Source organism: Dermochelys coriacea, chromosome 23 (genome assembly GCF_009764565.3).
Source record: "Dermochelys coriacea isolate rDerCor1 chromosome 23, rDerCor1.pri.v4, whole genome shotgun sequence".
In the NCBI taxonomy this organism is placed as follows: domain Eukaryota; kingdom Metazoa; phylum Chordata; order Testudines; family Dermochelyidae; genus Dermochelys; species Dermochelys coriacea.
Window position 1 is genome coordinate 4,319,463 of NC_050090.1, and position 18,510 is coordinate 4,337,972.

The window sequence follows — 18,510 nt, forward strand, 5'->3', positions numbered from 1 at the left end:
GCTGATAGGGGGCAGGGGCCAGGCTGTTTGGGGAGGCACAGCCTTTCCTACCCAGCCCTCCATACAGTTTTGCAACTCTGATGTGGCCCCCGGGCCAAAAAGTTTGCCCGCCCCTGCTCTAGGACGTGCTCTTTTCCCCTTACAGAGGTACCGTGACACTGCGATCCACCCTCTCATCATCAGGCGTTTTCTCCGGCCCTTGAATTATTTTGATGGCTCTTCGCTGCACTCCAATTTTGCAGTGTCACTTTTCTGCCAGTTTCAGAGTAGCAGCCGTGTTAGTCTGTATTCGCAAAAAGAAAAGGAGGACTTGTGGCACCTTAGAGACTAACAAATTTATTTGAGCATAAGCTTTCGTGAGCTACAGCTCACTTCATCGAAGCTGTAGCTCACGAAAGCTTATGCTCTAATAAATTTGTTAGTCTCTAAGGTGCCACAAGTCCTCCTTTTCTTTTTTCTGCCAGTATAACTGCGTCTACACTGGGGTTCTTGCAAAAAATACCCCCACTCCCCAATTGCCATGCTGAGAGTGGCAAAAGTTAGTAGCGTGTGTCTGGCCTTATTTATAGATCTGTTCCTTATCCAAAGGACGCCCCATCCAGCAGTGTGAAAACATTCAAGGGAGCTAAACCCAGGCCCCCAGTGTCATGGAGCTGGTGATTTGTGTATCCTCAGCTTGGCAGGTGCTGTGAATGCTTGGTGCCTTGAAAATGATTTTGCTGCCACTGGTGGCTTGATTCTCTGAAAGAGCAAATCGCTTTGGTTCTCAAATGTGCCGATCCTCCGAGTCCTTTGGCATTTACAGTCCATGCTATGGCTAGACTCTGCTGCAGCCCCTAAAAATCATAGAAATGTCAGGCTGGAAGGGACCTGGAGAAATCATCCCGTCAAGCCCCCAACGCTGAGGCAAGGCTAAGTAAACCCAGACCAGCCCTGAAAGGTGTTTGTCCAGCCTGGTCTTAAAAATTGCCAGTGGTGGGGATCACACAACCTCCCTTGGGAGCCTGTTCCAGAGCTTCACTCCTCTGAGAGTTAGAAAGTTTTCCCTAACATCTCACCTAAATCTCCCTTGCTGCAGATAAAGCCCATTACGTCTTGTCCTGCCTTCAGCAGACATGGAGAATGGTTGATCACCAGCCTCTCTATAACAGCCATTAACATATTTAACAACTCTCCTAAGTCAGGTCTTTGAAACTTGGATCCTTTTTGTTGCTCTCCTCTGGGCTCTCTCCAATTTGTCCACGTCTTTCCAAAAGTTCCAGAATTGAACACTGTCTCTAGCTGGGCAGGACAATTACCTCCCACATCTGACATCTGCCACTTCTCTTAATACACCCCAGGACGATGTCACCTTATTGAAGGGGTTTGTGTCTGAAACAGCTTCTCTCTAAGGTGCTGCGATTGCGTTTCTCCACCCAAACCGTCTCGCTGATCTTGTTACAACTTGAATGTGCATATCACAGTTCACCGCCTTGCCTGCATCTTGGACCCTGGTCTGATTTCTGAGCGCAACCTCTCAGGTGTCAGGCCTCCTGCTTTCACCTCCCCTGGATGGAACCATGTCGTTTTGCCACTCTCAGATGAGGGTCAGGGCTACAGTGTCTTGCCCACCTCTGATTACTCAGCAGGCCCTCCCTCCAAGACTTCCCTTGGTTGCATGCAGTGCCCCGAATGCCTTTTCAAAACAAAGTTTCCTTTGTGCTTATCAGTGGGAATAAGGCGTAGCTAGAGAAAAGGGTTTTTCACCCCATCAAAGGTCTTCACATGGGTCAGTCTCATCCCAGAGCCTTCCCATCTCTGGGGTCTGGGACCACTGTTGCCCCAACTTTGCCTTTTTTTATAAAACCTGCCAAGCCCTTTGTCGTCCGCTGGAGCTGGGTTTGTCCGGCTCTCCAGGGGGGTCGGAGATAGATTTCAAAGCAGTTGCTTTTCTGCACTGTCCTTTAAATATTGGGAAATGGGGGTAGCTGAAACGACGCTCCCCTTTCTCGCTTATGTGCAATCCGGCCCCTGTTTGAATGAACTCTTTGCAATCCTATAGCAAGCAACCCAGGAAGAACCTGACAGACAGATGGGTCAGATTAATAAGTATCACAGACAGCTCTCACGCCCTTCACCAGTCCCAAAGGGTGTGGGTGGTGGTTGGGGGGGACCGGTATGTGCAGCTTCTGCTTATAAAGGTGGGGGAACTTTCTGAGCTCAGGGCTACAGGCAGGGAGGGTTCATTCATCTGCTTTTCCAGGCTCCTCAACTGCAGCTGAACAGCCATGCTTCCCTGGCTTGAAACTGATTGGTTGGCAGGTTTAGCTGCCTGTGGGCTAGCTGAGTGCACAGAACAGGTAAATAAACCGGATGGCCAGTTGTGATCAGGTGCCTGCATTTATCCAGCTCAAGCAGGGCTGGGGTTTGATTAGGGTGGTGTGTGGTAACCCTACCACTCTGGGTTTCCATTCCTGGCTCTGCCACAGGCTCGCTGCCTGACTCTGGGGAAGACACGCCGCTCTCTGCCTCAATTTCCCTATCTGTAAAACAAGGGAAACCACCTTCTTCTCCTACTAGGGAGTTATGAGCCTTGGGCATTAACTCACAACACGCGAGGGACGTTATTTAAATGTATTTCTGCAAACAGAACCAAGGGAACCATTGGTCCCGTGTGCGAGAGCAATTCCTATGGCCAGTCTAGCAGCCTCTCTCTGGCAGAACTTCAGAAGAAGGTGCAAGGAGCCTCTACTAAGGAATAACCTGCCTCTAAGGAAAGGATCTTCCCAACCCCCATAGCTGGGGGCCAGTTAATGCCCTGCCATAGAGGGTTTATAGCATAGCTGTAGCTGAGGAATGGTCTTCCCAAGGGAAAGAGGAGGGAATGCGGTTGCTTGGGATGTTTACACTAGACTGGACAAAGCCCTGAGGAATAGAAGAGAGCAGAATCATTCTGTGCTGAGACCTGGGGCCTTAGCTATAGTCTCGTCTACACTACAGAGCCTTGGCCGATATAATTCTACCGGCAGCGAGCCCCTACTGGAGACTGCTGCCAGAAGGTGCTCTGCCAGCGTAATGGACGACCTGAGCTAAGCCAACAGAAGCTTTCCTCTGTCTGCAGAGTTGTGGCTACCCTGGAGGTCTTGCCGGCATCGCTATGTCGGCTAGGTGTGTGGGGTTTTTCCCACTCCCTAGCCAACAAAGCTATGCTGGCAAAACTTTGCCATGTAGACTAAGCCCATGGTAACGGAGGCGGGTTTGGATCAGCCCGTGGTCTGGATCAGCCTGTCTTGGCAATAGCTTGGAATTGCTGGCTGAGAAACTAGGCTCTAACAGAGAGATGGGGGATGGTGTAGGAAGCAAATCCAAGTGTTTTGGGGGGTGCGATTCTGGGTGGGAGGGATGACCTAGACTCCTGCCTGCCACAACCGGCCAGGGCTCTGCCAGGCTCTAAGCACAGACAGCTTTGGAGATCTGAGTTCGCTGCTCGAAATCTGATCAGGAACATAAAAGACCCAAGAAGCCTTTGTTCTGCTATCTCGGAAGGAAGGGACAAAGTTCAGAGAGGGTGCCAAGCTGGGCTGGAGTCTTTGAGCTCAGATTTTGCTTTGCCCTTCCTTGAAGGCTGTGCTACAGGTGAGTGGTGTTTTCATCTCTGATCAGGGAGTATTTCTCATGGGTTTTGTGTCCTGATTTGAGAGGGATTGTGTGTGTGTGGGGGGGAGGGCATTAACATGCCATAAGCTTTATATCCTCTTCTCTGTAGCTAGCCCCAACCTCTAGATCATCTGTTTCCAAGCTCTGTGGCTAACTTAGAGGCCAACAGTATGGTTTAGTGGATCAGGTATGGGGTTGGGTATAAGGTCTCCTGTGACCTGGTGAATAAGGCACAAGGTTGCATGTCAGGTCTTACCAGTCCTGCACTCGCTCACCGTGTGACCTTGGGGAGATCTTTTTGGGTGTCCCTTTCCCTGTCTGTAAAAGGCAGGCAAGAGAGATTTAACTGCCTGGGGCAAGTGCTTTGAGATCTGCAGCTGGAAAGTGCTGCAGAGTTTGTTTAGGTCACAAGTGTGTAGGGACATGGGCTGTGTAAAAGCGTGAACAAACTGCTAGTGCTCAATAAATATTGATTCATAGCATGCGTGAGGCAGTGAATAGCCAAGCGACAGAGAAATTAAGATGCAAAGGAGATTTTGTGGTGTCTTCATCTGAGGGCTGAAAAAAATGAAATGGAGAGTTGATGAGACCCAAGGAAGCTGTTCCAGACAGTAGATGCTGGAGCCGAGGCCAAGTTTGGTTGGCTGCAGCAATTCCATGGAACATTCCCGACTGGATCCTGAAGGCAATCGGGAGCCGAAGAGGTGTGTCTGGATTGGGGCTGATGTGGTCAGAGAGTGGCAGCGGGGACTCAGGATAGCCACTGAGGAGGGACGTGCAATAGCTCAAGCAAGACGAGCTGAAAATGCAGGTGATATTAGCAGTGGCCAGTCAGCTGGATGCAGATTCCACCAGTCAAGGTGTTTGGGGGGGGCTCATGTTAGTTTCATCCAATTTTGATGCAAAGTTATGAAAGCGCTTTGATCATTTTGACTTTATTATAACACATTGGGATGAAGCACTTTGGGCTTATAAATTATACTACAAATCAAAGTGCTTTATTTCAATCCATATAATATATGAACCATTATTCAATAGTATATATTTATTCTTTTTGATTTTTTTTTCTAATTTTTTAAAAGTGCTGTTTTGACTTTTTTATATTATCTTACAAGTAGAAATTAAGCACTTTGGGCGTATATATTATAAGCCGAAGGGCTTCATCTCAGCATATACTCTAAATGAAACATTATTAAATATTACAGAATATATTCTATTTAAAATGAAAAATAATCAAAGTGCTTTGGGCTTATACATGATAAGAAGTTGAAGCATTTCATTTCACCATATATATATGGAGCGTTATGAAATGTGGTATTCAAAGTGAACCGCTTTGATCAAGTGGTTCCAAAACCATGTTTTGCAAATTTCATTCTGCAGGAAATCTTCACAATTTGATCTTTTTCTTCCAATTTGGGATGAAAGGAAATGGGGTGGAAATTCAGAGGTATGACCAGCTCTAGGGCAGATGCAGCTGTGACTAAGGTGGGCAGCAGAGAAGGGTGACAAAGGCCAGGAATAGCTCAGCTTTGAGGACAGCCCTGAGATTGTGGAGGCAGAGTTGTTCTGAGTTAGGTTGGACATTAGGAAAAACTTCCTAACTCTCAGGGTGGTTAAACACTGGAATAAATTGCCTAGGGAGGTTGTGGAATCCCCATCACTGGACGTTTTTAAAAGCAGGTTTGACAAACACCTCTCAGGGATGGTCCAGATAATACTTAGTCCTGCCTCGGTGCAGGGCATGGACTAGATGACTTCTTGAGGTCCCTTCCAGTCCTACTTTGCTATGATTCTATGAGCTGGTGGAGCCAGGTTTTGAAACCTCTGGGTCCTCCTTAAGATCTGATACCTGCTAGGCTGCAGATACACTGGCTGTCTCCCCTCTCACAGCCCATCCTAGCTGCTGCTGCTGTTGCTAGAATAGCTCAGGTTAGCTTCACCTGCTCTGTCTTGGAGAAGCTTCACAGCAGAAAGGCCTATGAAGGCATCTTGCTGATCTTTGGATCTCTTGGTAATTCCTCTGCATTCTGTTTATTTTTTTTTCTCCCTAGCTGGCTGATCTAGTCAAGCATCTTCAGCCCTTGAATGCCCCAGGAATTACCAGTGTGATGGTCTCCCATGCCCAAGGTAATCAGCTGGCTAGTTATGGACAGAGTCCTGGTTCTCAGCTTCACATCAGTCATGGAGGGTTGGGCTGCTGAAGCTGGGTCTATGTGACCTGATAGCAAGGAGCCAGCCCACAGCTGGTTATCAGGGAGGTGGCTGTATTGATCTGAGAATGGCTGGAAGCCACCATGACTCGTGATCTGGGGTGGGGACTGGAAAGGAAAGTGAAAGGACTTGAGACCTGTGGCATTTCCAGTCCTGCCCTTGATCCCAGAATATCTGGCTATTTCTCTTGATATGGTTGGTGGTGGGCTAGGTATTTACCTAGACGTTAAGCTCTTCATGTATGTAAGCACCCAGAACAGTGGCGCCCACTCCCCGATCCTTCATTGGGTGCCTTAAGACACTACGAATAATACAAGTATTCACTGGCAATGATGTTAAAATAACATCGTCATTAGACTCCAGAGCTAACATCGCTACCCCGAACGAGGGCTACTCGGTCCTCTTGGAGCTACGTGTCACAGGCAGACAGCACTGCATAGGGCCCCATTGGGAAGTCTCCTTTTTAGTCATGAGATCTGGATGCTTTAATATGGATAAATATATATACATATATATAAAGCAAAGGTTAGCATCCGTAGAGATGGGTGCTTCCAGCAAGGAGGCAAGGCCTGGAGATAGCTCTCTATGGAGGGTTACTGATCTGCCTTCAAAGGGTCAGATGCCAGGGACTGCATTGTTGGGTTATTATGGGCCTTGCTTTGCCGTCAGACAGCAGGCTACGGGGCAGCAAGCGGGTGAAAGCTGTGTGCCTGCCTTGGGGAGGGGAGAGACAGGATTCTATCCTGGGAGAGCAGCAGCTGGGAGAGACCATCTGCCTGGGGGGGACCCCCAATATCCTGTAGGAATGGGGTCGGTTTCTTGTTCCAGCTCCTCCCTTAGGTGCGATTGTGGTTGGCACAGTTTCAAAAGCGGAGTTACGTTGGCCCTGTAACCCTGAAAGCAAGTGACTCCGCTTGCTGGCGCTTATCACTCCCTCACCTTTTGTTGTTGAATCAGCTTGTTTAACCAAGGAGAGAGGGAAAAGGGGAACCTTTGGCTATTTGAAGGTTGCGTGCAAATGGAGGGAAAGGGGATGGATAAAGAAGGGCTGAGCGTGTAGTGCTGCCTCTATTTAAATACATGCCCAAAGATGCCCTGAAAATCTGGGAGTATCACTGGGCGATTGACCTGAACGAGATGGCTAAACAGCTTGGCAGCTGGAGTTTTTGAGCCTTGTTATTCCTGGTAACGTGGGTAGATGGCATCCATTCAGTGGGATTTCTGCCAGGAAGATGACCACAAATAGCGGCCTTTATTCCTCATGTCACTTCCCCAGGTGTCTGACTTTTGTCATTGAGATTAAGAATTGTATACGATTCGAAGAGGAACAGGCTGGTTTATCTGGCTGGCCAGTGTTTGAATAGTTAATAATAATCCCTTGCTATTATTTGTAGATCTCAAAGCACTTTAAAAAGGAGAATCAGTATCATTGTTCCCATTTTACAGATGGGGAAACTGAGATAAAGAGACTCACCAAAGGTCACCCTGTGGGAGAGGCAGGAATAGAACCCAGCTCTCCTGAGACCAAGCTCAGTGTTTGTTAGAGACCAGCATGAGAACTATGGGGGGCGGAGGCAGATTAAGAACATAAGAACGGCCATACTGGGTCAGATCGATGATCCGTCTAGCCCAGTATCCCGTCTTCCAACAGCAAATGGTGCCAGATGCTTCAGAGGGAATGACAGACCAGGGCAATTATTGAGTGATCCCTCTGGCAGTTGGAGGCTTAGGGACACCCGGAACATGGGGTTATGTTCCTGACCATCTTGACTAATAGCCATAGATGGACCTATCCTCCATGGATTTGCCTCATTCTTTTTGAACCCAGTTACATTTTTGGCCTTCACAACATCCCCTGGCAATGAATTCCACAGGTTCATGATGGGTTGAGTGAAGACGTACTTCCTTATGTTTGTTTTAAACCTCCTTACACAGGTTTTCACTGGGTAGATGATTGCGTTTTAAGATATTCTGAAAACTATGGGCTTCCGAGACGTCTCATGAAGCTCAGCTGCCTCTCAGCGTCTGTCTACACTGCAGTCGGGAGGTGTGATTGCAGCCTGGGTAAATGTAGCTGCCCTATATCAAATAGTGTAATTATTGAAGTGAAGCCACAGCATAGATTCATAGATCCCAAGGCCAGAAGGGACCACTCTGATCATCTAGTCTGACCACCTGTGCAGGACAGGCCTGAGACCTGCCTCAAAACCATTCCTAGAGCAGATTTTCCAGAAAAACATCCCATCTTGATTTTAAAATGGTCAGTGGTTGTCAGAGAATCCACCGGTTTCAGAGTAGCAGCCGTGTTAGTCTGTATTCGCAAAAAGAAAAGGAGTACTTGTGGCACCTTAGAGACTAACAAATTTATTTGAACATAAGCTTTCGTGAGCTACAGCAGCTCACGAAAGCTTATGTTCAAATAAATTTGTTAGTCTCTAAGGTGCCACAAGTACTCCTTTTCTTTTTGGAGAATCCACCGTGACCCTTTGTAAATTGTGCTAATAGTTAATTACTCTCACCGTTAAAAATGTATGCCTTATTTTCAGTCTGAATTTGTCTAGCCTCAACTTTCAGTCATTGGATCATGTTAGACCTTTTTTTGTTAGATTGAAGAGCCCATTATTAAATATTTCTTGCCCAGGGAGGTACTGATAGACTGGGATCATGTCACCCCTTCACCTTCTCTTTGTTAAGGTAATAGTGAGCGACTCAAGGAGCTCGATCTATCAGGCAGGTTTTCTAACCCTACTATGACAGGGTCAGGCCAGATGGCTACAGGAGAGTGATAGATGGTAGAAACATTAGCCCCAGATTAAGCAGATCCCTTTTCCCTGGGTAAGATAACAGGAGCTGTTCCAGAACAATCAGAAACTTACTAGATCCAATTAAGGCAGGCAGGCTAATTAGGACACCTGGAGTCAATTAGGAAGCTACTAGAACCAATTAAGGCAGGCAGGCTAATCAGGGCACCTGGTTTAAAAAGGACCTCACTTCAGTTAGTGAGGGCGCGCACAAGGAGCTGGGAGTGAGAAGGCGTGCTGCTGGAGAACTGAGGAGTACAAGCGTGATCAGGCTTCAGGAGGAAGGTCCTGTGGTGAGGATAAAGAAGATGCTGGGGGGAGGCCATGGGGAAGTGGCCCAGAGAGTTGTAGCTGTCACACAGCTGTTACAGGAGACGGTGTAGACAGCTGCTATCCACAGGGCCCTGGGCTGGAACCCAGAGTAGAGGGCGGGTTCAGGTTCCCCCCCCACATCCTCCCAACTCCCTATCTGACACAGAAGGAGTTGACCTGGTCTGTGAGCAACACCAGAACGGAAAGTCTAATTTGGAAAGGGATCTGGCCTGTCCCTGACCCACTAGGTGGGACAGAAGAGATTGTTCTCCCTTTCCCCCATGCTGGCCAGTGATGACATTAGCTGAGTGAATGGCAGGTTTGAGCCCACTAGCAAAAGTGGTCAAATTGAGGGCTGCCATGGACCTCTTGAGGTGAGCAAATCCACCAGAAAGCGCAGGACCCACCGAAGCAGAGAAGGAACTTTGTCACACTACATCCTCATGGTGCTTCTCTGACCCCTCTCCAATTTATCAACATCTTTCTTGAATTGTGGGCACCAGAACTGGACACAGTTTCCAGCTGCGGTGGAATAGTGCCAAATATAGAGGTAGAAAGACCTCTTTACTCAGGGCTGAAAGTAAGAAGAGGGACTTACTGGTATGCTGAGTCCCTCCTGGGCAAGGTGTGGGGGCGGCTCTGGCCCCCGGAAGGGTTGGGGCCTTGGGCGGAAGGGGCAGGGCTGGGGACCAGACTCCCTCAGCCAGCCATTCAGGGCCCCCATTTGTGGCAGCGGCAGTCGGGAACCCCAGGGCTCTGGCGGGGATTTGAAGGGCCCAGGGCTCCTTGCTGCTGTGGCAGCTGCCAGGAGCTCGGGGCTCTTTTAAATTGCCAGGCCCGCCCAGGGCAGCTGCCCCTTTTGCTCCCCGCCCCCCACTGGCGGCCCCACTGGTAGGGTCCAGTAGCGTTGCTGGACCCGGGGGAGCAAAAGGAGCAACGACGTGAAGTAGCGCTTTAGCGTTGGCCATGTTTGGGCCAGTACTGGCGGTTGGTTCTTACAGGTATGCTGTACCAGCCCGCACTGGCCCACTTTCACCTCTGCCTTTACTCCTGCTCAAGATTCTCCTGATACATCCTAGGATCACATTAGCTTTTTTAGCCTCAGTGCTGCACTAGAAGCTCATGTTCAGCTGATGACCCACCATGACCCCTAACTCTTTTTCAGCCTCACTGCCTCCCAGGAGAGAGTCCCTCACCCTGTAAGTATGGCCCACATTAGCATGGGAAGTGGCACAGGCTAGCTGGACCTGGGACCATTTCAGGGCAGGGCAAAGGAACATCTGGGCATTCCCTCTTCATAAATGGTGAACAAGAGCGCCAGGTGCTCTGCTAACTCCGCTTGGCTTAATACTAGCTGAAGCAAAGTCAAAGGGTGCACTTATGGGCTCCTCGTGTTCAGTGCTGTAAGCTGAAATGTCGTTGCCTCTGAAACGTTGCTCAGTGCTTCTGTCCTTGGAACTCCAGTGGTATCAGCACAAACAGCCGATAGCGCAGCCTGATCAGTTTATTTTGATGTTACTCATAAGGAAAGACAACAGGCACGGTCTGGTGGCAAAGGCTCTTAGCTAGGTATTGCCCCGAAGGCACAGCCCTAGCGCCCTGGCTCTGTAGTTACAGGTTCACTATCCCATGAGCGCTCTGTGGCAAGGAGTGGAAGTCTCTGCTGTCCCCTAGGCCATACCAAGCATTAAGGCGAGGTACCCCGATATTTATAGCCTGAAACAAAACTTGCATACCACTTTACGTGTTTTATGACATTTGATTGTTGCCTCCCCTGGTTCCTAATATCTTGAACAAAAAATTTCTATTCATTATTTTGTCAAACTATCTTATCTTGTACTAGAGTGGGATGTATTTGTATTCACAGCATGCGCAGGCAACAGCACCACCTGCTGTCCCACAAGAAAACAGCATGCAACATCCAAATTGCATCCAAGGATTCGCAAAAAGAAAAGGAGTACCCGTGGCACCTTAGAGACTAACAAATTTATTAGAGCATAAGCTTTCGTGAGCTACAGCTCACTTCATCGAAAGCTTATGCTCTAATAAATTTGTTAGTCTCTAAGGTGCCACGGGTACTCCTTTTCTTTTTGCGAATACAGACTAACAGGGCTGCTACTCTGAAACCATCCAAGGATTGCTGCTGAGGAAATTTTCCCAAGGCAGAGATGGGCGCTAATCTCCCCATAAAACTTTAATAGGAAAATGGTGCCTTCAGGATGCCAAGTGTTCTGCAACAGATGCTTTGATGAGTGTTGTTTTCTCATTAGGTCTCTTTCCACTATTTGCATAAATCCCTTTGGAGTAAAGTTGTCTTTCTTCCTGACATAACAAGGTGCAAGTTTATTAATAAAATAACAACCTAAATAACCCTTTGTTGCTTCTATTGGCCATGCCAGGGTCTCTTTGCGTTTCCCTCCATTTCCCCCTTCCTCCCACCGTGCCGTCCTCCCATCCCCCACTATTTTGGGACTTCCTGAAACTCCCCCTATCAATCCCCCAATGCCAGGGGCTCTGTGCGTTTCCCATGTCCCCCACCCCAATGCTATTGTCCCCCATTTCCCCCCCACACCAGGGATTTCATAGATTCCCAGGCCAGAAGGGACCATGGTGATCACCTAGTCTGACCTCCTGCACAGAACAGGCTGGAGAACTTCTTCAACATAATTCCCAGAGCAGATCTTTTAGACAAACATCCAGTCTTGCTTTAAAGATTGTCTGGGATGGAAAATCCACCACAACCCTTAGTCAATTGTTCCAGTGGCTAATTATTCTCCCAGTTAAAAATTTACTCCTTATTTCCAGCGTTTTCTGTGGTTTCCTCCACTGCAGCTACATTAGTATGGGAGGCAGGAGCGCTAGCTGCCCCGAGAACATATCTAAGAGGAAAGGAGTACTAGTGGCACCTTAGAGACTAACAAATTTATTTGAGCATAAGCTTTCATGAGCTACAGCTCACTTCATCGGATGCATTTACTAACAATAAATGTCAGGTTTCAGAGTAGCAGCCGTGTTAGTCTGTATCTGCAAAAAGAAAAGGAGGACTTGTGGCACCTTAGAGACTAACAAATTTATTTGAGCATAAGCTTTCATGAGCTATAGCTCACTTCATCGGATGCATTCAGTGGAAAATACAGTGGGGAGATTTATATACATAGAGAACATGAAACTAAAGTGATCACTCTTGTTACAGTGTGTATGGTAACACCCATTGTTTCATGTTCTCTATGTATATAAATCTCCCCACTGAATTTTCCACTGAATGCATCCGATGAAGTGAGCTGTAGCTCACGAAAGCTTATGCTCAAATAAATTTAAGTCTCTAAGGTGCCACAAGTACTCCTTTTCTTTTTGCGGATACAGACTAACACGGCTGCTACTCTGAAACCTATCTAAGAGGGTTTCAGGTGGGATCACACGTGTGGCAACTAGACACTGCTATTTTTAGCATGCTGGCTCGCTCAGAGCTAGCATGAGTATGTCTACCAGAATTGGAAATCCCACCTCCAGTTCCAGCATAGACATACCCTAAGTGGCCCAATTAATGGGAATCTCAGTGCAGAGGCCAGGAACATGATGGCTCTTGGACCTTTGCCAGGTATTAAAAGTTCACAAGGAAAAGAATGGGAGTAATCCAGCATCCACCACTGATGCTCTCGGTGAGGCTGATCTTCATGTTTTCCCTTGTCCCTGTTGCAGAGTTCCAGACCAAAGAGGATGTCTACTGCTTCGCCTTAACAAAGGCCCTTTACAGTGTGCCCACACCAGTGACTGTCGGGTTTTATGCACCATGGGGACACTGCAAAAATCTGCTCTTACAGAAAATCCAGCGTGAGTACTGCCCTGGGGAACATAAGGAGGGGAAGGCATGGGAGAGGATGGGGATTACAACCTTATCCCATTCTTGAACACTCCCCGGGAGGGATGGATTATCAATCTGAAAGATCCTCGAGGAGGAAAGATTTAAGGTACTGCCAGATGTCTAACTTATGCCTTCCTCTCTTATGGCAGAGTACATGGTTAGCGAATCAACAAAGAAAGACCAGCAGGAATTTCGGCGGAACGGGAAAAAGCAGCGTGGAAGCTCTGGCTGGGATCTGCTCAAGCTCCTGTTTCTCATGATCTTCTACCGGCCGGTCCTGACAGAGCAGCAGAAGCAGAGAAAGAACGTCCAGCATGTCTTCATCCATTTCAGTGCCTGGGAGTATGCGGGCAGTGACCACCTGTGGGCAGGCCTCATCACCACACTGTGCGATGGCATTGAAAGCCACTTTGGTCTCCTACCTGTGAGCATTTACAGGGCCATAGGCAGGAAATGTGGCATCATCGAGAAACCAGGGGATCAGGAATGGGTTAGCAAGAAGTACCTCTGCCTCCCCCTGTGGGCTGCTGTGATCCTTGTGACCATGGTAGCTATTGGGGTGGGCGTTCTCCTCCTAGTGGTTGGGATCCCTGTTGGGGATGCCTCGGGAGACGCAATAGCTGTCGTAGAGGGCATCGGGGTGACAGCCGTTGGCGTCTCTGCGGCTGCTGCCATTCGGATCGCCATCATGGTGGTACGAAATGTCATCATCACCCAGAAGACCCAGCTGGAGAGACGGATGAATCGGACGGATCTCAGCGCTCAGCTGGGCTTCATGAGCAGTGTGAAAAGCGAAGTGAGGACAGTCGTCAGGTTCCTTCACTTCATGGAAATTTTCCAGCGGCGGAAGCTGCGGGTAGTGCTAGAGATCACCAACTTGGACAGGTGCAGCCCTGACAAGGTGGTCGGCGTCCTGGATGCCATGAACATCCTCCTCTCGGATTACAATGCCCCATTCATCTCCATCCTGGCTGTTGACCCGAGCATCATTGTCGACTGCGTGGAAAGCTCCATGTACATGAAGGGCATGGCCAACAATGGCTATGAGTTCTTAAACCGCATTATCACCCTGCCCTTCTCTGTCCCTCGGATGGGCTATGACACCAAGCTGAGGCTGATCAAGGACATCATCGAGCGCCGGAAGTGGCAAGAGAGAGACCTAGAGGAGGAGGTAGGCTTCCAGCAGGATCCCAAGATGGAAGCTAACTCCGAATTTCTCTCAGTCCCTTGCTACGATTCTGCCAACCACGAAGCAGAGAATCCAGGTGCAGATGACGGACAGATACCTCTCATTGTCAGAGACCTCAGAACCCAGGAACCAGGACCCGGCGACTATGGGAAGGGCATCAGAGCCAAAGACCTCATTCAAGAAGCGTTTGACTACCTCCTGGACGATTCCTTGAAGGAATACATGACAGACAATGTGGTGCAAATGCGGCGGATCGTGAACACCATCACCATCACCATCAGGCTCATGGCAAATAACGTCCCCAAGGACAAGGTGTGTCCAAAGAAGGTGGTGGACTGGGTGCTCCTTGCCAACCAGTGGCCATGCCGTCTGAGCTGGGTCTTGCAGTGCATCGAGGATGAGGAGCAGAGGAGCAGCCTGGCCTGCTGCCAAAGAAGCCCACTCCCCCCTGACATGTTCCTGTGGGAGGTCTACGAGAAGTACATGGAGGAGCTGGACATGCTTAAAGGCCAGATGGAAAAGCTTCTGGAACTGGACCGGGATCCTGAGCTCTTCCACAACTTCCTGGGCAGCAGATTTCGGGTGGAGGAGGCCATCTTCTACTTGCCCTACACAGTCAACTTAGACCTGTCCTTGAAGAGGCAGATGGAGCTGCAACGTGGCAGTCACAGCCTGAAGCAGACAAAGAAGTTCAACAGGCTCACAACATGCACCCTGCTGGGTATGACGGTGGATGATGTCTGCAGAGAGGTAGGTGACTCTCATGCTTCCCGCCACCAGAGCTGGGAGAAAACTATCCCATCTAACCGGTGCATTTGCAAAAGCAAACATTTGTGTGCTACAGAACATTTTTGTCTAGGCTTTTGTTGATGCAGGGCTGGACTCAGGGTTTAGGATTAAAACGAAAAGGAGGACTTGTGGCACCTTAGAGACTAACAAATTTATTTGAGCATAAGCTTTCGTGAGCTACATCGGATCCGATGAAGTGAGCTGTAGCTCACGAAAGCTTATGCTCAAATAAATTTGTTAGTCTCTAAGGTGCCACAAATCCTCCTTTTCTTTTTGCAGATACAGACTAACACAGCTGCTACTCTGAAACCTAGGGTTTAGGATTGACTGTTATCCTCTGTGTAGTGTTAGGAAGGTAGCAGTTGCTGTCCTGGATACCCTCAACACTTCAGGGGACTTTTTAAATTCATAATGACTATGCTTAACCCTTGGCAGGAGCGCCGCAATGGGGGGTGAGGGGGGCAAGAGGCCAGAGCTCCATCACTGTTAAGTCGTGAGCAGCAGGAGGAGGGGGCAGGGAGGAGCAAGTGGAGGACAGGGTATTGACAGGAAGAGGTGGCGTGGGGATGGGGCCTCAGGGGAATGGGCGGTGCGAGGGCAAGGGGAGAAGGGGTGGCACTGAGGCAGGGCCTCGGGAGAAGGAGTGGTGCGGGGGGCCCCCCCTACTTTTAGGAAACTCTAGCCGCTCCTGACTTGGATAATGCTTGAAATGGGCCAGGAAATTTCTTGTTGGAACAACAACTCTGATCCTTGGAGCTCTTTCCTGTGACCCTAAAGCCCTTGGCTGGATCTCCAAGGGGTTTCTTCTTTACTCTCTGAAATGACTTCTGTCTGTTTTAGGACTATGGAAGATTCTTAGCTATCTCTTATGTTCACAGCATGCACACAGAGATATGAGATAAAAACATAAATACTCTTGCTGGAAGGTTGTAACATAACACCACTTTATTTCTTAGAATCCAGAATAACACACAAGAACGAATAAACAGAGGAGACAAAGCAGGCTGCTCCCTAAGGTAGCAAGGCCCAACTCACCCCACTGCAGGTTGATTCTGCATGCTTCCCTACAGAGCCCTCTAGTCTGCAAGCAGGACCAGGAAACCCTCTCACTCTTAAAGTGATAGCTTGCAGTTCCAACACATTCCTCAGTACACCACACTATCCCTTTTCCCTTAGTTGCCTGATCAACTGTACCTGTCATACCGACTTGATCGGTGGTACCTCCAGTAGTATTCCAGCATACACAAGAGGGATTTTCCAGATACTATTGATAGTCCCACAACCTGCTGGCTGGCACATCTTGTTTGCTAGAATCTGAACGAACTGACACAGGTTCGTCTCCGGAGCCATCACGGAATCTTCCTAAGAATGTGTTGTGAACATTTCAAATATATGTATGGCGCTAATGGAAGCTTCCTCTTCTATTTCCAGATGGACACAGTTGGCTTTAAGAAAGAAAACGTCCTGCAGTACCAACAGAGGCTGAGGGACCATAATCTAAATGGCCGTGCCCTGATTTACAGTGACAACAATGAAATCAAAGAAGCCCTCAGCATGAGCCTTGGCGAATGGACGCTCTTTAGTATATATTTCCTTGGAGTTCTTCCCCAGCCAAGTTCATCCCCTTCTGTTGCATCCTCGGTCCCGTTATATGTCAGGCAGGAGACTCAGAAGAACATGTCTGGCTTAAGAGAGAACGTGGCTAGAGGGAGCAGGCTGTCTTTGAACATCTCCAGGGAAGATCTTTGGGAGAAGAGATAAATCTTAGTCCTGTACAAGACTGGAAGCAAGATCTGAACTTTCCTCATCTTTGTACCTCTCTGCCCTGTCAATGACATGTCACGGACAAAGCAATATGCTGGCTATGGAACAATTAGCAATGTGAATGGGGCACTATAGTGTGTCTCAGGGATTTGGGGCACATTCATGTCAACACAGTGGATCTTTAGACACTGGATGTCAAAGTAGTTTTGTCTGGTTAGTACAGCAGGAGTCTGGGAATCAGAACTTCTGGGATCTATTCCTAGCGCTGTCCCTGGCTTGTTGTGGTTTTGAGCAACTTGCTCCTTCTTTCTGGGTCTCCATTGCCTCATCTGCAAAATGGGTTTAGTGCATGTGTTAGTGCATAGAACACATGCACTGTCACTTTCCTAACTGGAGCATTAAGGGCAAAACTTGCCCCATCTGCTGTGTCCCCAGTCACAGTGGAACCAGGATGATCACCCCGTGAAGGTAGCACAGTCCAGGGAGCTCTCTCATGCCATCTGTGCTATCCCTTGCAGCAGGGCATGGGGAGTGAGGCACAAGCAGAGGCTGGGGGTAGAGGCCTGTGGATTCATGTTTCCATAGATCAATTGGGCCGGATTCCAATCTCACACTATTGTAAGTCAGAAGTGAACCATCCACCCTTCTGTCTACAAAGCACTATGCCAATATTAGCCAGTTAATCCTCATGCATAACATTGGAGATGGGTCACTGTTTTTAATCCCTTCTTTACTTAAGAGGGGCATGAAGCAAGGACGGGTCCAGGGTTACATAGCAAGCCAGTGCTGGATCTGGGAATAGAATCCAAGAGTCCTGGCCTTGTATTTTGGATTCATGACTCTGGCCAGGAGAAGCTTTTATACGGAGTCTGTTTTCTGCCTATAGGAGCACTTCCAGGCCCCAATCCCGCTCCCAGTGCATAGCACAAGCAGCTAAACCTGCCCTGGAGAACTTCTCTCGGGCTGACTGGTGGGGAGAAGAATTCTTACTAAGAAGTCTTTGAACCATGGTTGGGCTGCTCCTGTAGCAGAATCATCCACATTACCTGTGACATCCCCCCCGGTAATTGGTTCCATGGTGGTCCTGGCTGTCTATGCAGGAAGGTAACCAGTGAATATTTTTGTGTTTAATAAAATTATGTTAACAAATGGTCCTTTCCCGATCTCTTTCCTATAGAGGCTTTAGGAATTTAGGGCACCCACCCCAAAAGCATCTGAGCACCAGGCTTGGCAGAATTCAGGTTTTTTTGTTTTATAATATTGATGGATAATATTGTCACGGAGTCACAGGCCCGGTGCTCTGGAATTGCTCTATATGAAACCAGTGTAGTGTGTAGTGTGCCATGAAGTCTTTTAGGCTAAGGCAATCCTGGGTCTGGCCTCAAGGCATTCAGCACCCCCATGCACTTCCCGTAGTGGGGTCCACTTGGCTGGTACCCTGGGGGAAGCCAGAGGGACCCTGCACCCCAACTACACAGTCAGCCATGACTCTCAGCCAGCATATAAAACATAAGGTGTATTAGTCAACAGGAACAAAGAGTAGAACAGAGCTTGTTAACACAGGAAGCAGGACCACTCAGAAAAGTCCATCTTGCGGGGAGGGAACCCCAGAGCCTTGAGGTCCTGACCCTTCCCCTTGAGCCCAAAACAGAAGACTGCGCTGCTTCCAGCTGCCACGCTTGTTGCCCCATCTCAGTTCTTTGTCTTGCTTCCTGGACAAAGTGTCACCTGGTTGCATCTCCCTCCTGGTTCTCAGGTTACAAAGGGGATTGGCCATTGCCTACATGCAGATAGCTGGAGGAGCCGCACCTATCCTGAGGATCTCAATTCTTATCCTTATTCCCGCACCTAGGCATGACTTCAGATCTGGCAGAAAAGCTTTGCTAAGGAGATAGGCCTTGTACTGTGTTTTTGGCTCTGTCCGTTCTCCTCCACGAGCCTATTCC

General features: G+C 48.6%; 1 protein-coding gene across 1 annotated transcript; it reads left to right on the forward strand.

Annotated features, from left to right (window-relative positions):
- Positions 1 to 12,293: 12,293 nt before the first annotated feature.
- Positions 12,294 to 17,714, forward strand: LOC119847398 (NTPase KAP family P-loop domain-containing protein 1-like). The gene is made up of 4 exons (XM_038382181.2): positions 12,294 to 12,558; positions 12,660 to 12,791; positions 12,972 to 14,761; positions 16,232 to 17,714. Exons 1-4 carry the CDS (start codon positions 12,534 to 12,536, stop codon positions 16,559 to 16,561), a joined length of 2,277 nt encoding a protein of 758 aa, XP_038238109.2. The 5' UTR covers positions 12,294 to 12,533; the 3' UTR covers positions 16,562 to 17,714.
- The last annotated feature ends 796 nt before the right edge of the window (positions 17,715 to 18,510 follow it).